We start from the raw sequence: 21,001 nt of genomic DNA, 5'->3' as shown, positions 1-21,001 counted from the left end.
TATCTGTTTCCCTCAAGAATAGAAATGACCTCTTCTGGGAGATCTTTTTTTTTTTCGGTACGCGGGCCTCTCACTGTTGCAGCCTCTCCCGTTGCGGAGCACAGGCTCCGGACACGCAGACTCCACGGCACGTGGGATCTTCCCGGACCGGGGCACGAACCCGTGTCCCCTGCATCGGTAGGCGGACTCTCAACCACTGCGCCACCAGGGAAGCCCCCGCCTTTTTTTAAAGGAAGTGGACAGTCTCCCGCTTCCACGGCGCCCGAAGTAAGTTAAAGGTAGAGCCCAGTGCTGCTGGAGCATCCTGTCCAAGAAGACATCTGAGAAAACCAGCACTGCTGGCAGCCCAGGGGAGCTGAGGCGGTGATGCGGCAAGGCTGGGGAAGGAGAGGCTTGTGGGGCGGGCAGCTCGGTCCAGCAGCAAACTCTGTACCCTGTCATAAACTCTTGGCCTTGCCTGCCTGCCGGTCCAGGAACACTGGTCAGGGTGGTCATCTGGGATCTTAAATCGGCTAGCTAACGAAGGAGCTGTCTAGACCAGCCCCTGCAGAGGGGGTCCAGCCTTACAGACCACGCTCTCTGATGCAGGCAACACTCTGCGGGTGACGCACTTTGACTGCAATAGAACAATTCAGGGCCCTCACCACGCTGGCCTGCTTCCCCACAAGCTTGATTCAGTCGTTTACTCTTGCTCCAGTCCTCCTTGTGTGCAAGACCCCGCCGAGATCCTTGGGTTCAACAGGACACCACGTCGAAGGTGACTCGTGACAGAGTCAGGGTCCAGCCTGATGGAGTCCGTGTGCAGTGCCGGTGCGCACAGGGAATGAATGCCTGTCCACCAAGAGGAGAGCCACACGGCCACAGGTAAATGCTGGTTTTGAAGGGGCCGCTGGGGCTGCTACAGGCCCCAGCTAACATCTGTTTGAATGATACACGTTTGGTGCATCTCAAGCCTATTGCTCTCAGACGCCCAACCCCACCCCATTACAGGCGCATTACCTTATTGGAATCCCACCCTCCAAAAAGCATGCCAGTTTCCTTTTTGGTAAATAAATTAACCTCATCGTTCAAAGTTACGAGGATACACGGGAGCTGGCACAGCTATTCCACCAAGAGGACAAACACAATCTTTGTAGAAAACTATCTGAAAATGTCAGACTGTTTAGCCAAGTTCTTTTCCTTGGCTCCCTGGAGAGGAACAGGCTGTCGGTTCTGCTCCTTGAGATCAGTGCAGGTCCCCTGCTCCACGGCCAGTACGAGGGTGATGACCGACAGTACTGAAACCCAAAGCCACCATCCTGGGCAAGATTTCCCCAACATTTAACCACTTAGGTCCTCAGCACAAGTGGCCAGTAAGCTTAGCGGTCCTTCTGCCATAATACATCTCGGAGATAACCCAGGGAGTGAGTGATACAGTGTGATCAGTGTTTGAGACCATTTGGTTCTATCACCTTTCGAAACTTTCCAGACCCATTCTCCATGATGCAGAACTTTGGGACTTGAGTTAGCAACACATCTGCATGCTCCCAAATTTCTTATTAAGGAAAGTCAGGATTCTGCCCTTGGACATCCCCTTGAATACCTCCTCCCATCTGGAACCAAAGAATGCCAGTCTAACTCAGCTGCTGGGGATCTGTAGCTCCCAACAACTTAGACTAGAACAGATCCGTTCCAGGTACCTGCCGGAGAATATACCTGAAACTCACTGCCCTCTAAACCTTCACCCAAAGCTTAGCTGTAGAGACAAAATCGGTGAAGGATTACAATGAAGGTCATGCCACCCCGTCATGCTCCAGTAATTCCAAAGCTACTTCTAGATTAAGCCACTCCCTTAGGGAACTGTGTACCTGCATCAGTAATTCCAGTTCCCAAGAGACTGGCATTAACTGAAATGCACTTTAAAAGGACCCTGGCTCTTGCCTGCCCTACAATTACATAACAAAGCCCCACTGTGCTCCTTTGCTGGATTCCAATAATATCCATGCATACATAGGAAAAAAAAAAAGACGGCACTGAGGGCCACGAGAAGCAGCAGACTGTGTGGGAGAATGTTTGAAGAACCGACGCTGATTACATCACCAAGAGGTTGAGATGAAAAGCAAGTGGGCATCAGCCCTCCTACAGGAATGTTCCAGTACCATCGTTTGTTGTTATCATCTTTCCCCCTTGGCAAGTAGGAGCAAATGCCCCTCTGATGGCACCTGAGCTTAGCAGGTGAGCGTAAGGTGACTTAAGATGCATCGTCAATCAGATCTCACTTTTTTTACTTCCCAGCAAGAAGATGGTGATTGCACGTCTCCCTCTAAGTAACACAAAGCAAATGGGTCAATAATTAGGCTTCGCTCTCTGACGGGGTCTTTGGAAGAACTACGCCAGGGAAAAAGGGCAGCCTCCTTGTTGATGGAGCAGCTCTGCGGAGAGAACCCCAAAGACCTGGAGAGGGACAGGAGCGTCACAGGCAGGTCTCATGGGATGGTATTAAGTCTCTGATTTGGAGGTCACGGAGAAGCAGCCTGACTCTACTCCCCAAATAACCCCAAATAAATCAAGCACAAAGGAATTTCCTCTGTAAAAGAAGGAGTATATATCTCAAAAGTCTACTTAATGGTGAAGCATGGGAAGCATTCCGTCGACGGGAGAAACACACCAGAGACACCTAAAGAAACATGCTTTTGAACACGGTTCAGAAAGGTGAAGCCACTGCTGTAAGACAAGAGGGAAAAGGGCAATTCACCCCGGCAAGCAAATTACACAGCGAGGGTACCGTCTGTTACCCATCCTATTGGAAAGGTTTTTGAAAAAGGGAAATGTTCCTGAGAATGCAGGGGAAAAAGCCAGAGGAGATGAACTGATACCGTCTTTCCAGGAATTTGGCACTACATACCCAAAGCCCATAAAAGCATACACTGTTCAACTCAGGAAGGCTACGGGTAGGAATCTGCGGGAAATGGATGAGGACACAGAAGTGTCAAAAGAAGACACTGATTAGAGTTGCTTACAACAGCAAAAATCATTCAAAATGTCAATTTACTGCCAGATGTCTGTTCTGGAGATGCTGTTAAGTCAGTCAGGGCACGTGTGCAGAATGAATGTTACGTAACTATTTAAAATGGTGGCACACATTTGCTGACATGGGAAGGTGCCTATGATCTTGCATCGTCTAGGAGAGCAGGCCACGTGCCATGTGCACAGGGGGACTGCACGCTTGTGGAAGGAAGAAGCATAGGGTGTAGAAATGGCTGGGGACATACAGCCCAAAACGTGAGCAGTCACGTTTTCCAGTGGGTATTTGGGGATTTTCATCTTTTGCAGTACGTTTATTTCTAACTTCTTGCCAGTCACTGCACAATCTTTTTTAAAGTATTTAAAATGAAAAGCTTAACAACGTGATATAATCAAACAACCAGCTAATATTATATATTCTAATCTACGCGTCTGTCTACATCAAGGCAGATAAACCACACAGGATTCAGGGAATGTGTCGTTCTGGAATAGGCATTACACCCCGTCTTCAGGTTTTACCACTTCTAAAAGAGCTCACCGTGGGTGGAATGTTTACTTTCCCCCCACTGATGAAATTAATTGTCTTTTAATCTATCTTATAAAGATCACCAGTATAAGAGATTCTATTACACAGATAAAACGAACTTGCCTCACAAACTGGTACGTGTTCTTATCGGACAATAAAAACTGACTCATGAACTGCATGTAATTCTTGTTTTGGTTCTCAGCTGCTCAAGCGGACCCTGGGTTCCCTAGTCTAGATTTTCAGACAGATCTCCTTTTTTTTCTCCTTTCTCTTTTACTACTTGCTCCTGTCTTTTTACTCTCACTTAAAATTTTTACTCTCATTTAAATACTACTTTAACCTCCAACAGAGCTGAAAGGCTTGACTGTGCTGGGACCCCCTCTGCCCCTCCCCGCCCAACACCTGCTAATTTCTCCGAAGGAGCGATACTCACATGTAAACTTGGATGATAGGTCAGCACACCATTGTCACACAGGGTGACGTATTTCTTTTTCCATTCTTTGTTCAGTGATTTGCCACTTCGCTTCAGCAGCATGCCCTGTAAGGAAAAAGGAGGCAGACAGAAATTAGTAAATATAAATGATAAAGTCCTGGGTCCATTTTTTAAAAAAAGAGCAGGCACATAGGTAATTTTTAAATTGTTAAACTTTCATTTTCTCTATGCCATCTTCAAATGGAAATGACACATTTTTAACTTGGTAATTTGATTTTCTCCTTTCTTTTTCATACGATATATTTATAGTCAACCGATTTCCTTTTGTGTATGTGTGTGTAAAACTTAACTTTATGCCATTAATGAGTGCTAAGATACGCCATTGGTTCAACAAACATAATACAAACCATCCTGATGTGCTACATCATACCTTTTCTTATAGCTAAGTTATAAGCACATGGAGCCCCTAAAGGTATTAAAAAGGAACCTGCATTTCCTTTTCTAAAAATAAGACAGTAACCATATTCTTACCTTATGATATTTACAAATAACATTTTTTATAGTTTTTCATTTCAGATCTTAATTTATTAAAAATGAAATTCCATTTGCAAACTTAGCAACGGCATTTAATAGATGAACTGTGTATAATTTACTTTAACCCATTTTTAATGAAATCACATTAGGGCTTCTTGAAAACCATTCAAAACTGGAAACCAACACACTTCGGAAGTATATTTGATCCAGTCTTCCTTAGATGACTGATGAGAGTTTATTCTTGTTTTAACTACCAATTCCCAGCCAACCTTCTGCCTTGTTTGTAGGTTTTCCTGAGTTAAGAAAACCGAAGGCAGCCCTGAGCTCTGCCAGGCCCAGCACCTCGACTTTGCACTTTCTCTTTCCCTTTTGGGGCTTCGCGCCTTCCATACTCAGTCAATTTCAACTTGAGCTTTCACATCTGGGTTCGTCTAACTCCTGTTCACGGAAAAGAAAGAAAACAGAAGAACCTCCTTCCTTGCCCTTCCTCTTGCTGCCCATTTATAAACCTACATAATGAGGATTATGACTGAGAACACATAAGACTAATGCTAGTGAATTCACCCAGATCGAGGCAGAAAGAATGTTGTAAGTCTGAGATAGAATCCGACACCTTAAAGAAGCAGAGGCAGCCTGAGTCCCCTTGGGAATTTTTACCAGCCTCCATCCACCTCCTGACTCTCTTGATCGGAACCAAAATACAAGAAAAAAATCAAGTAAGCGTTTTTCTATGTAATAGAATTAAGTTCCAGTTAATTACCAATATTGTGACATTAGTTTTACACCAAAGTTTACAAATATAGTGGATTATGAACCAACTCGGGACTCCGACCACAAACGTTCATTGTCGCTGAAAGAAAATATTTCAAAGTTTGAGGCAACCCACAAGTAAACCTTTGGAAGAGCATTTCTTTCCAAGTTCTTACTTAAAGAAAGCACGTGACATAAAGCTGCAGACCTTGATTTCTTGGAATCTCAACCAATATACACCAAACATGGCACTGAGACCAACAAAGGGAAGCAGGCCCAGAGGAAAATTTTACTTACAAACCAAGGCGACGCAAGTTCCAGGACGTAGTAAGAACCAGTGGGAGAGGGGTGGTCACCACTGGTGACAATGAATTAGTGACAATGAAAAAGCAACACTTAAAATCATGAAATGTCCCTCCCTGGTGGGATTTCTAAGGTATTAAAACTCAGCATAATAAAACGGGACACAAGTTCTTCTGCAAGGCTCACATTTTCCCACCACCATCCATTTTAGCTGGAATTCCAACAATACCAGGGGCTGGGGTTACTACGTGTCACTGGTGGCTGAGAGCCGCCCTGGGCCTCAGAAAGCTTTTCCTCCAGCCTCAAACGAAATGCAGGCCTCAGGTCACACCCCGGGGCTCCGTGCAGAGGGACGTACAGAAGTCTTTCAGCTAGCACGTGGGCACTTTCAAGAGCAAATCCTACGCTCCCTGGTGAAAGGTATAAAGACTTATTTCTTAAGGGAATAAAGGGAAAATTTATCAGGAGGCCATGTGAAGAGACGACGTCATAGTTTTCTGGGAAATTAAATTAGGCCAATTTGTTTGGTCCTAGGAAAACTTAATGTCTTGTTGAAAAAAAAAAAAATCCAAGTCTTGACAAATCTTGTTGAAAAAAAAAAAAATCCAAGTCTTGACAAATCTTGTTGAAAAAAAAAAAAATCCAAGTCTTGACAAATCTTGTTGAAAAAAAAAAAAATCCAAGTCTTGACAAATCTTGTTGAAAAAAAAAAAAATCCAAGTCTTGACAAATCTTGTTGAAAAAAAAAAAAATCCAAGTCTTGACAAATCTTGTTGAAAAAAAAAGAATTCAAATCCAAATCTTGATTATTCAAATGCTGCAACATTCAGCAGACCTGAACACCCTGGTGGCCTAGGAACCATATTTCGGCCCTTAAGTCTTGGCCCCAGCTGGGTTTATTATCCCACCCCTCACAGCCCACTCCAAGACTGCAGTAGAGACTGAACCGATTGGCCGCCTGGCTCCCCATGTCGTGCTGCGCGCAAGATGGGGTCGCCCAGCCGCGGGTCTGGGCAGAGCTGGACCAGGGAAGGCGCACTTTTCTTTCAGCGGCTTGAGTGCTAGCAGGGGCTGATGCGTTGCTAAGTGTCGTCATTTTTCTCTCTCTCACTCGCTCCCCGTAAGAAGCAGGGCAGGGGTAGCAGAGTTATGACGGCTCCCTCGTTACAGACGTGTACTCTGACCACAGAGGTAAAGGAGCTCGTTAGTGATGGGAAGTGACAGGACCAGCCACCGTGCTCTCTTCATTCCTGCCATTAATTACACTGAGCTGCTAAGTTCTGGCCTGTGGACAATGACCACAATGGTCAAACTGACCAGTGTCCCCACCACTGCCTGGCCTACAGCCTTCAGTCTCGAAGCACCAGCTCGTCCTCCCAGGGCACAAAACCCAAACCTGAGAGCGGCGGGTCACCCAGGATCCTGGCAGGCACCTCCAGTCCGGTTCCTCTCTTGAGAGGGCACTGAGAATCCAGGATTGCAAGGGAATATAAAATACCAGTAGCACTCGGTCTGGTATTTTACATTCACGCAGTGAAAGAACAGATAAGCACCATTCTAACATGAACAAATTCAAATCTGTTCCTGAAAACACATTGTATATGGATCCAGAGGAAGGGCTTTCTGTTTGCTAAATCTTAAGAGTACCCTGAAAATGCCCTAAACTCTGAGTGTCCTGGAGAGAGGGGAGACCGGGACGAGGATTTATGGAAGCAAATCTCCAGCCTTACTAAAAGATCCCAGGAAGTGGGTGGTCAGGCTGTTGCAAGTGGAGAAGGCCAGACCTCTTGATGGGGTGGAGAAGGTCAACGACGCATAGCGGAGCCAACGGTCCAGGAACGGCGCCCTGGACTGAGCAGGGAATGCAGGGTCCGCATCTGCATTTCCAGATTTCCTGATGACCCAAGAGAAGAAGAAAAACTGGAGCTTTAAGTGACGGCTCCTTACTTTAGAATGTCAGCAATGGATTATACATCATCTGCGTGTAATTCAGGCCAAACCCGACACGTCTGCAGGCCAGACGCAGGCACCTCTGTGTCTGCGACCTCCGGCCAAGAGTCAGCAGAAGGCGGTAGCGGGGTCTGGACCAAGGTGCTGGCCCTCCCACGGCTGGGCCACGTGGGACCTCCATCCTATCACCCAGACGACAGCCATCCACAGGCTTGCACTTCCTGGAAGGGGAGTCCCGGGAAAGCCCAGGGCTGTGGATTAATGCCCACAGCTCTGGACGTCAGGGTCCGCTTCTGCACTTACATGTGTGAACCTTTAGAAAAGGTCATGCAAAACACTAGGAGAAACCAGCAAACTGTGTGGTCTCTCCATAAATAATAAGAAGAGCCCCATCCTGAAAAACATGATGAGACGCGAGGTCTTTGATGAGTCGAGGGCGTGGGAGGCAGCAAAGCAGGATGAACTTTTGTAATCAGAGGTTTAACTGAAGTTCAAACGAGGAGACTCAGGAAACAGCTTCTGTGGATTAAAGATGTGTTTCCTTTTGCTTTCTTTCCATTTTTTTTCTTAAATTAATTCTGAACGCTGATTTTTAGAGAGTATTTGTATCAAGTGGGAATCACAGAATTTCAGAATCACAGGAGACTCTGGAAGTCAAACCATTCCATCCTGAATCTGCTAGACCAATATTTGTGCTTGATCCCTGCCCGGGGTCACCCTGATCAAGAATCCCTGGGGACAGTGAACCCATGGGCCTGGACCCCTAGAGCTGCCTGAGCAGGGCTCCGCTGCCCTCCGGGGGGCGAGCCTGGTCTGTAACTCTGGAGTGCAGCCTGCTCCCAGCATGCCCTTCTTTTCAGGGACCAAGGACAGTTGCCACAAAGACCCAATGAGATGTCACATAGCTACGCAGCCAAGCCCGTTCTTAGCCCCAGACTCCTCCCAAAGCAAAAGGTTCCAGCGCTCTGACATGGTGAGACTCTCCTTTTGAGCACAGGCAGCATCCCCCAAAGTGCTGAAGGGAGAGAACCTATCACCTCCCTGTGGACAAACTTCTGCCGATGAAGCAGGATGCTCTAACATGCTAGCAGCCCCTCACTGCAGGCTGAGCCCCTAGACTGGATCCCCCACGCTTCTGCCACCCCAGACTTACACAATTTCTACTCTAACTACCAGGAAAATGGAAAACCCTAAAAATAGTTCATTTTAAACTTTTGAAGGACACGAAGCCCTGATTCCACAAGCTAGAAGATGACAGAGGCCGGAAGGCGCTCTGCCAGAGACACACGGGTGGGCAGCTCCCATCAGCGAGTGTAAATGGCCCTTCTGATTCTAAGTCTCTTTGATTCTGTGTGACCCAGGGCAAAACCACACGGCGGAATGTCAAAATGTATACTTGGTCTATCTTTCAGATGCCACTTTTGTACATGTAAAAACGATTTCCTGTTTAAGATCGTTTCTTGTGGACCGGCTACCCCAGTGTAGACGTCAATTACAGTTAATGCTTTATTTGAATTTCGTATGGCTTATGCATGTTTTTACAATTTTTTATTTCAAAACAATATTGGGCTCATTGTGAGCCAGATGCTGCTCTAAGAGCCTTAGAAGTAAGTATTAGCTCACTGAAAGCTTATGATGACCTGGTGGTAATTACTATGACTATCCCCATTTTACAGATGGGCCACTGAGGCACAGAGAGGCTATGTAACTTGCCCAACTCACACAGCCAGCTTGGTAGCTGATTTCAAGACAGCTTCCAACGCACCAGGCTTCGTGTCCCCGTGTAAATCATCCCACACTGACTCAGGGGTACCTGAGACTCAGTCTAACCAACAGTAGCGGTTGCAGTGATGCTACCTACACTGGGTTTGCACCTTAAGAAATCCTGGCAGCTTCTGCTTTGGGGAGCTCTGACCAAGTAGCCATGCTGTGCTCTGTCCATAGTCCTGAACCACAGACTTAGGAGAAATAATAATAGTTTTTTCAAATCATTAGGGATTGGGGTAGAGTATTAGGCAAAAATAGACTAGAAAAACAGAACTAGCGTCCTGCGTTGCTGTAACAAAAATCAAAAACACATGTCACTGGCTTGCAACCAGGCAGCTGGCTGAGGCTGGCAGGGACTGAACAGCTGGAAGGACCGTGAGGAAAATGCTCCCTGAGGTTGGAGAAAGGGGTCCGCCTTGTGTGCTGGCAGGACGGACAGTTAGCAGACCTGCTCCCTGTGGGAACGTGCAGCACAGCCAGGATGCGCAGTGAACCCCTGCATGGACCTGGTTAAGATTTCCGAGCAGAATGCCAAACACGCTAACTGCTCTGATGAGTCTGGGAGGAGGGAGAGGAGATCAAGGTAGTTTTCAAGCAGAATTAGAAAAAATATTTCTGATTTAAAAACCTCACTGGACCAGACCACGAGAAAAACTGTTTCTCAATCCCAGCTTCTCCTGCAGTAGAAGACTCTGAGAGTAAGAACTGGCCTCAGAACAAAGATCGAATCCAGGGAATAGCAGGGGATATGATCTCAGAATAAAGACCCCACCAAGAGTGTGGCAGTCAGACCCCCTTCTTGAGAACTCAGAAAGATTTAAGGTAGACCTTTCCCATTACCAGAAGACCTATGGATCAGAGATAGGAACCTGTGGATTGGTTTTTGCCTAATGGACCAAATTTGTAATTTGATACAAAGGACACCCACAAGGCTTTTAAAGGAATTACACCACTTTGGATTAAAAAGCACAGAAGGGACTTCTCTGGTGGCGCAGTGGTTAAGAATCTGCCTGCCAACACAGGCAACTCAGGTTCAAACCCTGGTCCGGGAAGATCCCACATGCCACAGAGCAACTAAGCCCGTGCGCCACAACTACTGAGCCCGCACTCTAGAGCCCGTGAGCCACAACTACTGAGCCTGCGTGCCACAACTACTGAAGCCCGTGCACCTAGAGCCTGTGCTCCGCAACAAAGAGAAGCCACCGCCATGAGAAGCCCGCGCACCGCAACGAAGAGTAGCCCCTGCTCGCCACAACTAGAGAAAGCCCGCGCACAGCAACAAAGACCCAATGCAGCCAAAATAAACAAACAAACAAATTTATTAAAAATAAAATAAAATAAAAAGCACAGAGAAAAGAGGCCCTGGGCTTTCAACCCAAGTACAGGCTGAGAAAGCTACATAGCTGTACACAGGCCATTTCTTATGGAGAAGGAAGGTTGACTCAGATAGCAGAGCCCAGGGCCAAGGAGGATGCCCCTAGGAGCAGAACATACCCTGTGCTGTGGACCAGTGATATCTACAGGTGTTCTGTCCCTCTCCTCCTTTTTGGAATAAGGTACCTGCTGTGGTTCTCCTGTGCCGGTGTCAGCACCGTGAGTGTGTGCGTGCGTGCGTGTGTTTATGCGTATGGTAACTTGTCCCTTGAGTACCTGGTCTTCAGATGGAAAGGTCATATCCCAGGAGCCTCATCTACATGTGCACCTGATGTAGATACAGTCTTGGATTCAAGCCTGAGCCAGATGCCACGATGGAATGAGACTTGGTGAATCTGGGGACAGGGTGAGGGTATTTTGCACGTGGGAGGGCAGATCGAAGTAGCTAGTCTCCAAAGATGACCCTCAAAAACTCAGCTCACTCTGTCACCCCAGGCCCTCAGACTCAACTTAACTAGTAGAATATGGTGGGAATGACGCTACTGTTCTGGCGGAAGCCTTGAGAAGGCCTGGAAGCTCCTGCTTTTGTGCCCTTGGGAGCCCTAGCATCCTTTTAAGAAACTGGACCACTTTTCTAGGGAGACAGTGAGAAGGGAGAGACCCTGAGACTACATGGAGGAGAATCGGGGTCTTGGATACGCGACGGTCGTCGACCTGCTGGCGTCAACCCCCAGCCGCAGGAGCCACATCTGCTGAGGCACCAGATGTGACTGAAGAAATCATCTTGTATGCCTCAGCCCTAGACGGCATTTTGTGGAGCAGAAACAAGCTATCCCCAACATCCCTGCTCCAAATTCCTGACCCATAGGGTCGTGAGCAATAATAAAATGGTTACTGTTTTAAACCACTACGATTTGGGTTAATTACCAGCAACAGATAACCAGTGCAGTGGGGCAAGCCGGGAGCGATAGTCTATACTCATAACCGGAAGCTACACCACCTCCCAGTGAATCGTTTCACCCTCCAGACCAATTTCAAAGCTTTAACATCTTTTACTCGTTTGCATAGTAAGAAATTTAAGGGCTTTGTGACATCTCAAATATTCCTCTTCTCTTACTTAGAAATGGCAAACGTTGACCTAATTGCTACCAGCTCATTCATTTACTGATGCATCAGAAAGACTGATTTTTAATGATCTACAACCAAAACATCAGATTCTAGGCAGGCATTTCTTGCTTTTTTGGCTCAGGGAACTTTTTCTATGGTGGAGCAAAGAGGAGAATTGTCTTTTGGATGCAATCTCTTTATTAGTCATGTGTGTTCTCTGCGTAGTCCCAAGCGGTCATTGAAAGCCAACAGCAATGTTATTAAGGGTACAAGCTTTAAATAACTTACAAAGTTAACGTAATGAATGTAAGTGCTACCTGAAATCCATCACTCCGTGCCCGCTGCAGCCCCAAGCTGTGATAAAACACCACTCATAAATTTATATTAAAACCCTGTTCGATAGCAATTATTTACCAACAAAGATGTACTGATTGCATTAGAGACTGGGGGTCTAAAGCAGGCAAATCAGTCTTTGTCTTGAGTTGCAGGGACCAGTGGCGTTGGCGTCTGCGAGCACGGAGATCATCACGACACCGGGGGAACACTTAACAGCCAGCCAGGGTCCTACGAGGCAACGGAGGACCAGCCAGCTGCAGGCTGCGCCACGGAAAGATCAGACCGTCGACAGACACGAAGCACTGATCTTTGCTCTGAGGCAGCATTTCTCATCTGCTTTAACAGCCACTGGAGGCCATGCATGCATCTGACTGAAAGCAAAGGAGAGGCCATGTGTGATTCAGCAGTGATATAAACTGAATTACCCTGCTGCACTTGAGGGGGTGCCAACAGCTTCCTAATTACCAAGTTTAAAACGGCGATAGTTTTTCCAGGGTTTGAAACATTCCACACAAGTTCAGAAATGTTTAGCATTTCTGCTTCTAAAAAGGAAGTGCGGTTTGAGTCCTTCTTTGGTTCTACAATGAACACTCGTTAAGGGCGCCTCGGTGACTTTATGATTCGCGTTCTTAGTACTTTTGAGTAGATTCTCGTGATAGCAGTTAAAGGTTTTCTATGGAATTTCTAAAATGTCGCAGAGAAAAGCTGGCATCTTTACCTGAGATCCAAAGAGTAAGATCACCAATCATTCGATGTTCGCATTTAGCACTTTTATTCCCATCGAGATATTTCCTGTAACACGTATTATACTCGTGGCTCACTTATGCTTTGTTGACTTACAGAAAAAAAAAAAAAAAACTAGGAAAGGGCATCTGGGTGAGTGGTACATTTCATCACTAGAAATTGGGGAAGCACAGGAGTCGAACGACCATACAAGGGACAGGGACATTCTCCTCCCCTGTCAGGGGCTCCTGCAGAAGCCCCTCCAGCTGGGTGTCACTCCCCGCTGTGTCTCCGCCGACAGCCCACTCTTCCAGCATGAAACTTCTCTCTCCATCCTCTTCCTGCTCTCTCATTATGCTAAGCTGTCCCTTGCAGATAACAAATACACACTTTACCAAGAGCGTGCCTGGACCCAAAGGAGTGGAAATTCACGCACAGAAGTGTCTGTTGCAGGGCGTGAAGTCTGTGCCCGCCTCCCCTCACATCCTTCCATCACTTACACGTGGGACCGAGATGACATTAGCAAACTCCCTGTTAGGAGCGTTGGATGTATAATCCTGAGCGTTGGGCTCATCCCCATTTTAACAGGAATCTCAACGCCAGCGCACCCTACAGAGACTGCTAGCGCTGGGAATCCTGCAGCACTGGGGCTGGCAAAGTCCGGCCTGTGGGCCAAATGGAATCGTCTGCCTCTTTCTGTAAATAAAGTTTCATCGGAACGCAGCCGTGTCCATTCTTACACAGGGCTGCTTTCACCCAGTACAGCTCCGGAGTTGCAGGAAAGACCGTGTGACTTACAAAGCATAAAATACTAGCTATCTGGCCCTTCACCGAAAAGGTAGCTGAGCCCTGCTACAGGATATGGAACCATGAAGAAGCAATTGGCAGCCACTGACTTAATTTACTTTATGTTTTAAAAATAAATTTATTTATTTAACTAATTTATTTTTGGCTGCGTTGGGTCTTCATTGCTGCGCGCAAGCTTTCTCTAGTTGTGGTGAGCGGGGGCTACTCTTGGTCGCGGTGCGCAGGCTTCTCACTGCGGTGGCTTCTTTCGTTGTGGAGCACGGGCTCTAGGCACGCAGGCTCAGTAGCTGTGGCTCGCAGGCTCTAGAGCGCAGGCTCAGTAGCTGTGGCTCGCAGGCTCTAGAGCGCAGGCTTAGCTGCTCCACGGCACGTGGGATCTTCCTGGACCAGGGCTCAAACCTGTGTCCCCTGCACTGGCAGGCAGATTCTTAACCACTGCACCACCAGGGAAGTCCCAACTGACTTAATTTAAAGTTGGCAAATTCTGTTCTTTTCCCCCAAGTTCCCATCTTGCATCCTCCCCTTACTCCTGCTGAAGACCCCCTTACACTCTAGCACTCTATGGAAGCTGGGCTCTGGGCTTCCATAACCTCTGCTGAAACAAGCATCACCTGGACCCTTAGAATAATGGTTGCTCTGGGCTGAATTATATCCCCCCTAAATTTTTATTGTGAAGTCCTAACCCCCAGGACCTCAGAATGTGACTGCATTTGGAGATACAGGGCCTTTAAAGAACCTATGGTTAACGAGGCCTGTAGGATGGGCCCTAACCCAGAAGGACTGATGTCCTTATAGGAAGAGATTCAGACACAGACACACATGGAGGGAAGATGATGTGAAGACACAGGGAGAAGATGGCCAACCACAAACCAAGGCAAGAGGACTCCAAAGAAGGACATCACCTTGATCTCAGACTTCCAGGCTTCAGGACTGTGAGAAAATAAATGCCCGTTTTGTTTTTTTTTTGCGGTGCGTGGGCCTCTCACTGTTGTGGCCTCTCCCGTCGCGGAGCACAGGCTCCGGACGCGCAGGCTCAGCGGCCATGGCTCACGGGCCCAGCCGCTCCGCGGCACGTGGGATCTTCCCGGACCAGGGCACGAACCCATGTCCCCCGCATCGACAGGCGGACTCCCAACCACTGCGCCACCAGGGAAGCCCTAAATGCCTGCTTTTAAGGCTCCCAGTCTGTGGAACTGTAACCGAGCAGGACCCTATGGGGCCTTCCCGGGACAGATGCCCTCCCGCCCCACATGTCCTCCACCTGCCCCTTGTCTGTAGAAAAACTTTAATAAAAGTTTTGAATAAATTTAATCAGAGAAGTGAGGAAATGCAGGAAGAAAACAGTCAAGCAAGACAAAGTAATAGTTTAGCCATTAAACAAAGTCAAGGCCTTTAATTCCTCCTCAAGGGCTACAGATAATATTCTAAGTCTTATCCTTTGAGCTGTTTTGCAGATACTGAAACCCACACCGGGTGGGAGAAGTTAACTGCATGCTGCCCACCAGCACACAGACCCCAGATGGGCTGGAACCAGCAGGCTGGTGATGCTGACTCCCGATGACCTCACCACCAACCAATCAGAAGAGTGTCCGTGAGCTGATCACACACCCTCCAACCCCCCTCCCTCACCCGGTCTTTAAAAACCTGTCCCTGAAAGCCAACGGGGAATTCAGGCCGTTAGAGCACTAGCTGCCTGGACTCCGTGCTTGGTGCCCTGCAGTAAACGCTGCCCTTCCCCCTTCGCCACAGCCGGGCACCAGGAGACTGGCTTCAGTGCGGGCAAGGGGACCCAAGTTTGGTTCCGTAACAGTACTTTGTTACGGCAGCCCTGAAAGACTAGTACGACGGTGTACAAACAGGTTGTAAGCTGCTGTAGGACGGAGAAATGGTCTCCTCTACCAGCACCCAGCACAGCAGGTAGTACAGCCTGGACCTCACCACGAATGCCCTGCAGGTCCCCACGTCACACAGCATCTTCAGCTCTCAACTCTCTGCTCGCTCGAGTCTCACTTTTCCTCCCCAGTAGGACGTGTTCCCTGAGCATCCATCAGGCCCCTCAAATACAGCACACCCCAACAGACTGGGAGTTCTGGGGCGCCAGGTCTGCCGGAGCTGGCAGGCGGTGAGTCCTAAATAATCACCCCAATTTACAGACGTGCCTGGTTCTAAACTATCTCCCCAAATCCGGAATGTCTCCAAATAGCAGAGCAATCCATCGCAAACCTAAAACCAAAAAGCAGGGAGGGTGTAACAACCCGCCACTCAATCACAATGCCACTGAATCACATCGGGATGAGGGACCCACCTACTATAGGTTTAACAGGAAAAAGCAAGTGGGACAAAAACGACAAATACTCTTAAGTCAACGAAGAAAGTCAGTAACAACCGCTCATTACATGCAAGAAGATAATTCCTATTAAGTGGTTTCCCCAGATGCTCCTCAAACAGAACAATTCTAGCAAATTCATACACGTGAGGCTTGGATGTCAGTGTTGGTAAAAGGAGACGGACCAGTCCGACCAGGACCTGCAAGCTCTGCCAGGACTCCACCATTTTAACTTTCCACCTAGTTTAGAATGTTTCCATAGAAACAGCGGGAAGCCCCTCTTAGCTGAGCTCTTTTTTCGGAATAGTGATATCTGCGTCCCTAGCCCCCCATCCAGAGGATCTATTATCCCACAAATGGAAGCTTTGCTCCAGCCTGTGGAGGGAGTTGGGGGACGAGGCCAAGGCACCAGTGAGGATTCTGGATCTCTAAGCAGCTCCCTCGCGATGCCCTCCCCTTTCTGGTTAGTAATATTTCTGTCATTCTGCCAGGTTGTAGGGTACAAAGGGTTCCACTTTAATTGAGCTGTCAGCATCTCTGACAATCCTATAAAGCCTCGATTATGCACGGCGGGGTTAGTGACACACTTGTTATTGTGGATGCCCTATTTGCGAAACCCAAGCCTGCACCACGCGCGGGTCAGCTCACCCGCACGACCTTCCTGTCATTAGCCGCGTCGATTTCTACCTCACCGCTGAGAAAATCACACGGCGCGGCTTCAAAGCGCCGGCCGGGACTGGATTCGACCAGGAGCTAATCACCCACAAATCCAGCTCAAATGGCAATAATTGGCTAAACTGCTCCCCTCTCCAGAGCTCAGCAGTAATTTGGGATAATAAAGAAAAGAATTATTCAGCCAACTGCCCCGGAATGGATGCTTTGTGACCGACACACTTCACATTTTAATAATGATGGACACAGAATCCAATTTAATTCCGTGTCAACTGAATAACGAGACGGAGAACAATGATGGGGAAGGGAAAAAAAGTTTGTTGTTTTTTTTTTCCCCCCCTTTTTAGAAAAGCATGTTAACCCTGAGGAACGCTGAAGAGATGTGGACTTCACGTTAGGTCTGGCTGAATTATGAAGTCCCAACGAGGACCAAATGAATTCTAAACAGGGGCGGAAAAACAAAACAATGAGGCCGCTATATATTGGGATAATTTAAAACAACAACCAGAAACACTCCCCTCATCGAACGAAAAGAAAGGAAACGAAGAAGAAACCACTGCCTCCAGGATGGACAGATCCTTCTTGATTTTTCTAGTTAATATCATCTCTTGATCACTTCGTTTGTCTTCCCTCTTACCCTGCCTCTTTCTGCCACCAGGGTTGCGGCAGCTGGGATGAGAGCTCTGCCTTAACGGCAGCCTGGTGACACCGCTGCAGTCACCCCGCAACACTGACTGCCGTCCGGGGGCCCAGAGGGCGCGTGGCGGAGCAGGGCTGCTCCGTCATCATCCCGGCTCTGACCTGTCCTCCCAGCCAGACCACCCCTGGAGGCGAGAACCACAAACAAAAACGGCGGGCTGGAGATGGACTCCACTCGCTCGGAGCCGGTGAGACTTCTTTTACTAAAGAAAATCAAACTGAATTCAATCCCCCGCCTCGGAGGCCAGGACACCCCAGTGTCCAGCCGGGTGACAGCGTGAGGCCAAGGATGGAGGGGCCCCTTTGTGCGATGGGGGGGCATTGCCCCAAGTACAAACTGTGGGGCGACACACGCGAACGTGTGTGTGCAAACGTGGCAGAGAGGAATTCCTGGACAAGCAACAATAAGAAACCTGTAGTTGCTTCCTTATTCAAGCAAATGATCCCTAAACCCAGTCATCAGCCCCTATATGACACCCACCAGGGCGACTGTTAGCGTGGTGTGAGCAGGGTGTGCGTGGGACATGGAAGTTACCTGGTGTGAGACATCAGGTGAGCTGTGAGTAGATTTTACATCTCCATCAGCTAAGTGTTAGTCTTCTGCAGGGGAGATTCGTCTTTTCTCCCCTAACCAACACTTCTAAACGTGTTCTCCTTGGGATACGCTCTGTTCTCACTTCCTTCTCGTTTCTCTCCTACCTGTCTGCCAACTGCTCACCCACCTGCCTCAGATGCTGCCACTGCTGAGACCTGGTTTCTTTCCAGGTTACACTCTGCCCCTAGAAAGTCACCAGCAGCTGTGGGGAGCTCTCCCAGGGCACCCCAGGTAGTTCCTTCCCACCGTGTTCAGGCTCCCCATCACTCCCAGACTGGGCAGCACTGCCAAACTGGTGAGAGTTGTCACCAACTGTGGCGCCCCTCCCCCTGCCTCTCCCACCTCCTCAGCAGGCGTCTCCTAGTCAGCTTAAGTCCCCCCAGCTCCGGTCCTGCTCTGCCCAGCAGAGTCACCACGAGTCCCGGGTGACAAGTGAGGACTCCACCTGTCCTCAGCTCTGAGGCTTGCTGTAGGTGTAAACCCAAACCACACACCAGATTCTGAAGGCTTAGCAGGAAAAATGGGCAACTTTTTAAATTGGTTACATGCTGACATGATTTAGTTTGGGATAGACTCAGTTGAACAAAACATTATTAAATTTCATTTCACTTGTTCTTATTTACTCTTTCTAATATGAATACCAAAAGAGGGGTGCGATTGTATCTGTGGTTCACATTCTGTTTCCATCTGACACTGCTGCCTACCCAGATCACATCTGCTCCCCCCTGTCGGGCTCCTGGGCTTCTGTAGCAGCAGCTTAACCAGGGAAGAGGCCATTCTCGTCTAGCTCATTTTTGTTTCCTACAACCTGGCACACGACAAGTGCTCAAAAAAAGGCTGTTGGACAAATGAACACATAACTGTATGACATAACCATCGCCGTGAACGGTAAAAGGTTTCATGGAGATTAAATAATCGTGCGAGGTAATATGGTCAGTGAGGAGTAAAACCCCAATCTGCATCCACGTTGTCTGTAGGGCTCCAATCCTCTTATGGTAACCACATGCCTTGCACCACACAGCAAAGGTGATTAGAAATCGCACGCTCGTAAGGAGATCGCGTCAGACACCAAATCAGTACAAATCGTCTTCCTGCACGCATGGTAAGTGTAAAGTACTGCTCTGGATACAGGGAGGCATAAAGAAGAACACCGCGCGGGGCCTGGCCCTCGGGATTCTTCTATTTTGGAAATTAAGATGTGGGTACAGGCAGAGGAAGGCAATTCAAACCTGGATTAGAGTTTCTACCAGAGAAATCAAAGGAGGGAAGGATTACTCACTTTGCTCCTGGTTAAGAAAAGAAGAAGGTTGGTGCCAACAGCCACGTTTCGCTTTTAAGCCAAGACTTAAACCAGGGGTGGCACCCACTTGGCGGGCAGGCTCCCACTTCGCCACCCTCTAGGCACTTGTGAGGGCGAGCATCGAGCTTTCTCAACACAGCCCTCCACGCAGGCTCTACTGTGGATGAGAACCGGCACAGAACAGGAATCCACAGCCGTCCCGCCCCTGATACTGCTAAGCCCTGGTCGCCAGAAACATTCCACATGCCATATATTTTTTTTTTAAATGTTGAACATTCTTTTAATTTACTTATTTTTGTTTTTGGCTGTGTTGGATCTTTGTTTCTGTGCGAGGACTTTCTCTAGTTGCGGCGAGCGGGGGACACTCTTCATCGCAGTGCGCAGGCCTCTCACTGTCGTGGCCTCTCTTGTTGCGGAGCACAGGGTCCAGACGCGCAGGCTCAGTAGCTGTGGCTCACGGGCCCAGCTGCTCCACGGCATGTGCGATCCTCCCAGACCAGGGCTCGAACCCGTGTCCCCTGCATTGGCAGGCAGATTCTCAACCACTGCGCCACCAGGGAAGCCCCACATGCGATCTTTTTTTGTTTTGTTTTGTTTTTGTTTTTGTTTTTTTCTTTTGCGTTACGCGGGCCTCTCACTGTTGTAGCCTCTCCCGTTGCGGAGCACAGGCTCCGGACGCGCAGGCTCAGCGGCCATGGCTCACGGGCCCAGCCGCTCCATGGCATGTGGGATCTTCCCAGACCGGGGCATGAACCTGTGTCCCCCGCGTCGGCAGGCAGACTCTCAACCACTGCGCCACCAGGGAAGCCCAACACATGTGATCTTTAACCTGTGTCCCCCGCGTCGGCAGGCGGACTCTCAACCACTGCGCCACCAGGGAAGCCCCACACATGCGATCTTTTTATGAGCGGCACAAATATTTCCTTCCACGACTATCTTCTATCCCAGTGATGCCGATGATTACTACGACCACTATTACTACTACTTAATTTCTTGGAAACTGAATAGGGTTGTGAACTGATTAGAAAATAAAGGAGACAAAGACAGAGACAGAGGGATAGAGACAGAGAGAGACTGCGTTTCTGGAAAACCAAAGTGAATCTAGTCAGTGCCACGTCCTGGGGCTGTGTGTATGCTCAGAGTTATCACTGAAGGCCCAGGACGGCAGGGTCTCTATAAGCTAGTGGGTGAGTTTTCATTTCAGACCATTACCTGCCAGGTGCTCACTTACTAGGTTAGTCTGGTTCGGGGGGGCACCCCTGCTCTCAGTCTTTGCCTAAAGGTAAAGGGCCGTCCCTAGAACTACTCCCTTGGTGAGCAGAACGAGCATGCCCACCCATCCACCGGCTGCCCACCAGGGTCACCAGTGGGTCGTTTCACAGACAGCAGTCAGCTCACGTGTCTGAACGTACCCGGAAGGAGAGGGAAGATAGCCGTCAGCGTGCAGAGCCCCGAACTGCAGGCAGGGGCTACCCTGCTGACTACACACAATGCATGTGGGTGACAGAGGTGATGGTGACTGTGGGGCAGCTCGGATGTGCTTCTTTTCCACCAAACATCCTCTACCAACGTCTTCTGTGCTCCAGCTTAGAGGCTGTTGCCATCAACGAGAAATGTGCTCCCTAATTACGGAGTAAAATCAAGTGGCGTCCATCACACCTTACTGACATAAAAATTCTGGATAAAATTCTCAGCAGTCATCAAAAATGTGCTTAAGGAAATGTCCACATAAAAAAGACTATACCTCATTTCACGCCAAAGTCCTCAAATACCAAAATTTAAAACATAAAAGAGGG

At 48.4% G+C, this 21,001-nt stretch overlaps 1 protein-coding gene across 6 annotated transcripts in view; it reads right to left on the bottom strand.

The window, feature by feature from the left end:
* AGAP1 (ArfGAP with GTPase domain, ankyrin repeat and PH domain 1) overlaps positions 1–21,001 on the bottom strand; it is a 544,600-nt gene that overhangs the window by 194,442 nt on the left and 329,157 nt on the right. For all 6 annotated transcript variants that reach the window (XM_024752791.1, XM_024752792.1, XM_024752795.1 and 3 more), the window contains exon 10: positions 3,963–4,067. In XM_024752791.1, the coding sequence (XP_024608559.1) occupies positions 3,963–4,067 (105 nt within the window). The remainder of the gene's footprint in view (positions 1–3,962; positions 4,068–21,001) is intronic.

Source organism: Neophocaena asiaeorientalis, unplaced genomic scaffold (genome assembly GCF_003031525.2).
Source record: "Neophocaena asiaeorientalis asiaeorientalis breed wild unplaced genomic scaffold, Neophocaena_asiaeorientalis_V1.1 scaffold294, whole genome shotgun sequence".
NCBI classification, from domain to species: domain Eukaryota; kingdom Metazoa; phylum Chordata; class Mammalia; order Artiodactyla; family Phocoenidae; genus Neophocaena; species Neophocaena asiaeorientalis.
Note: the sequence above shows the minus strand (reverse complement) of the source record. Positions and strands in the feature narration are given on the sequence as shown.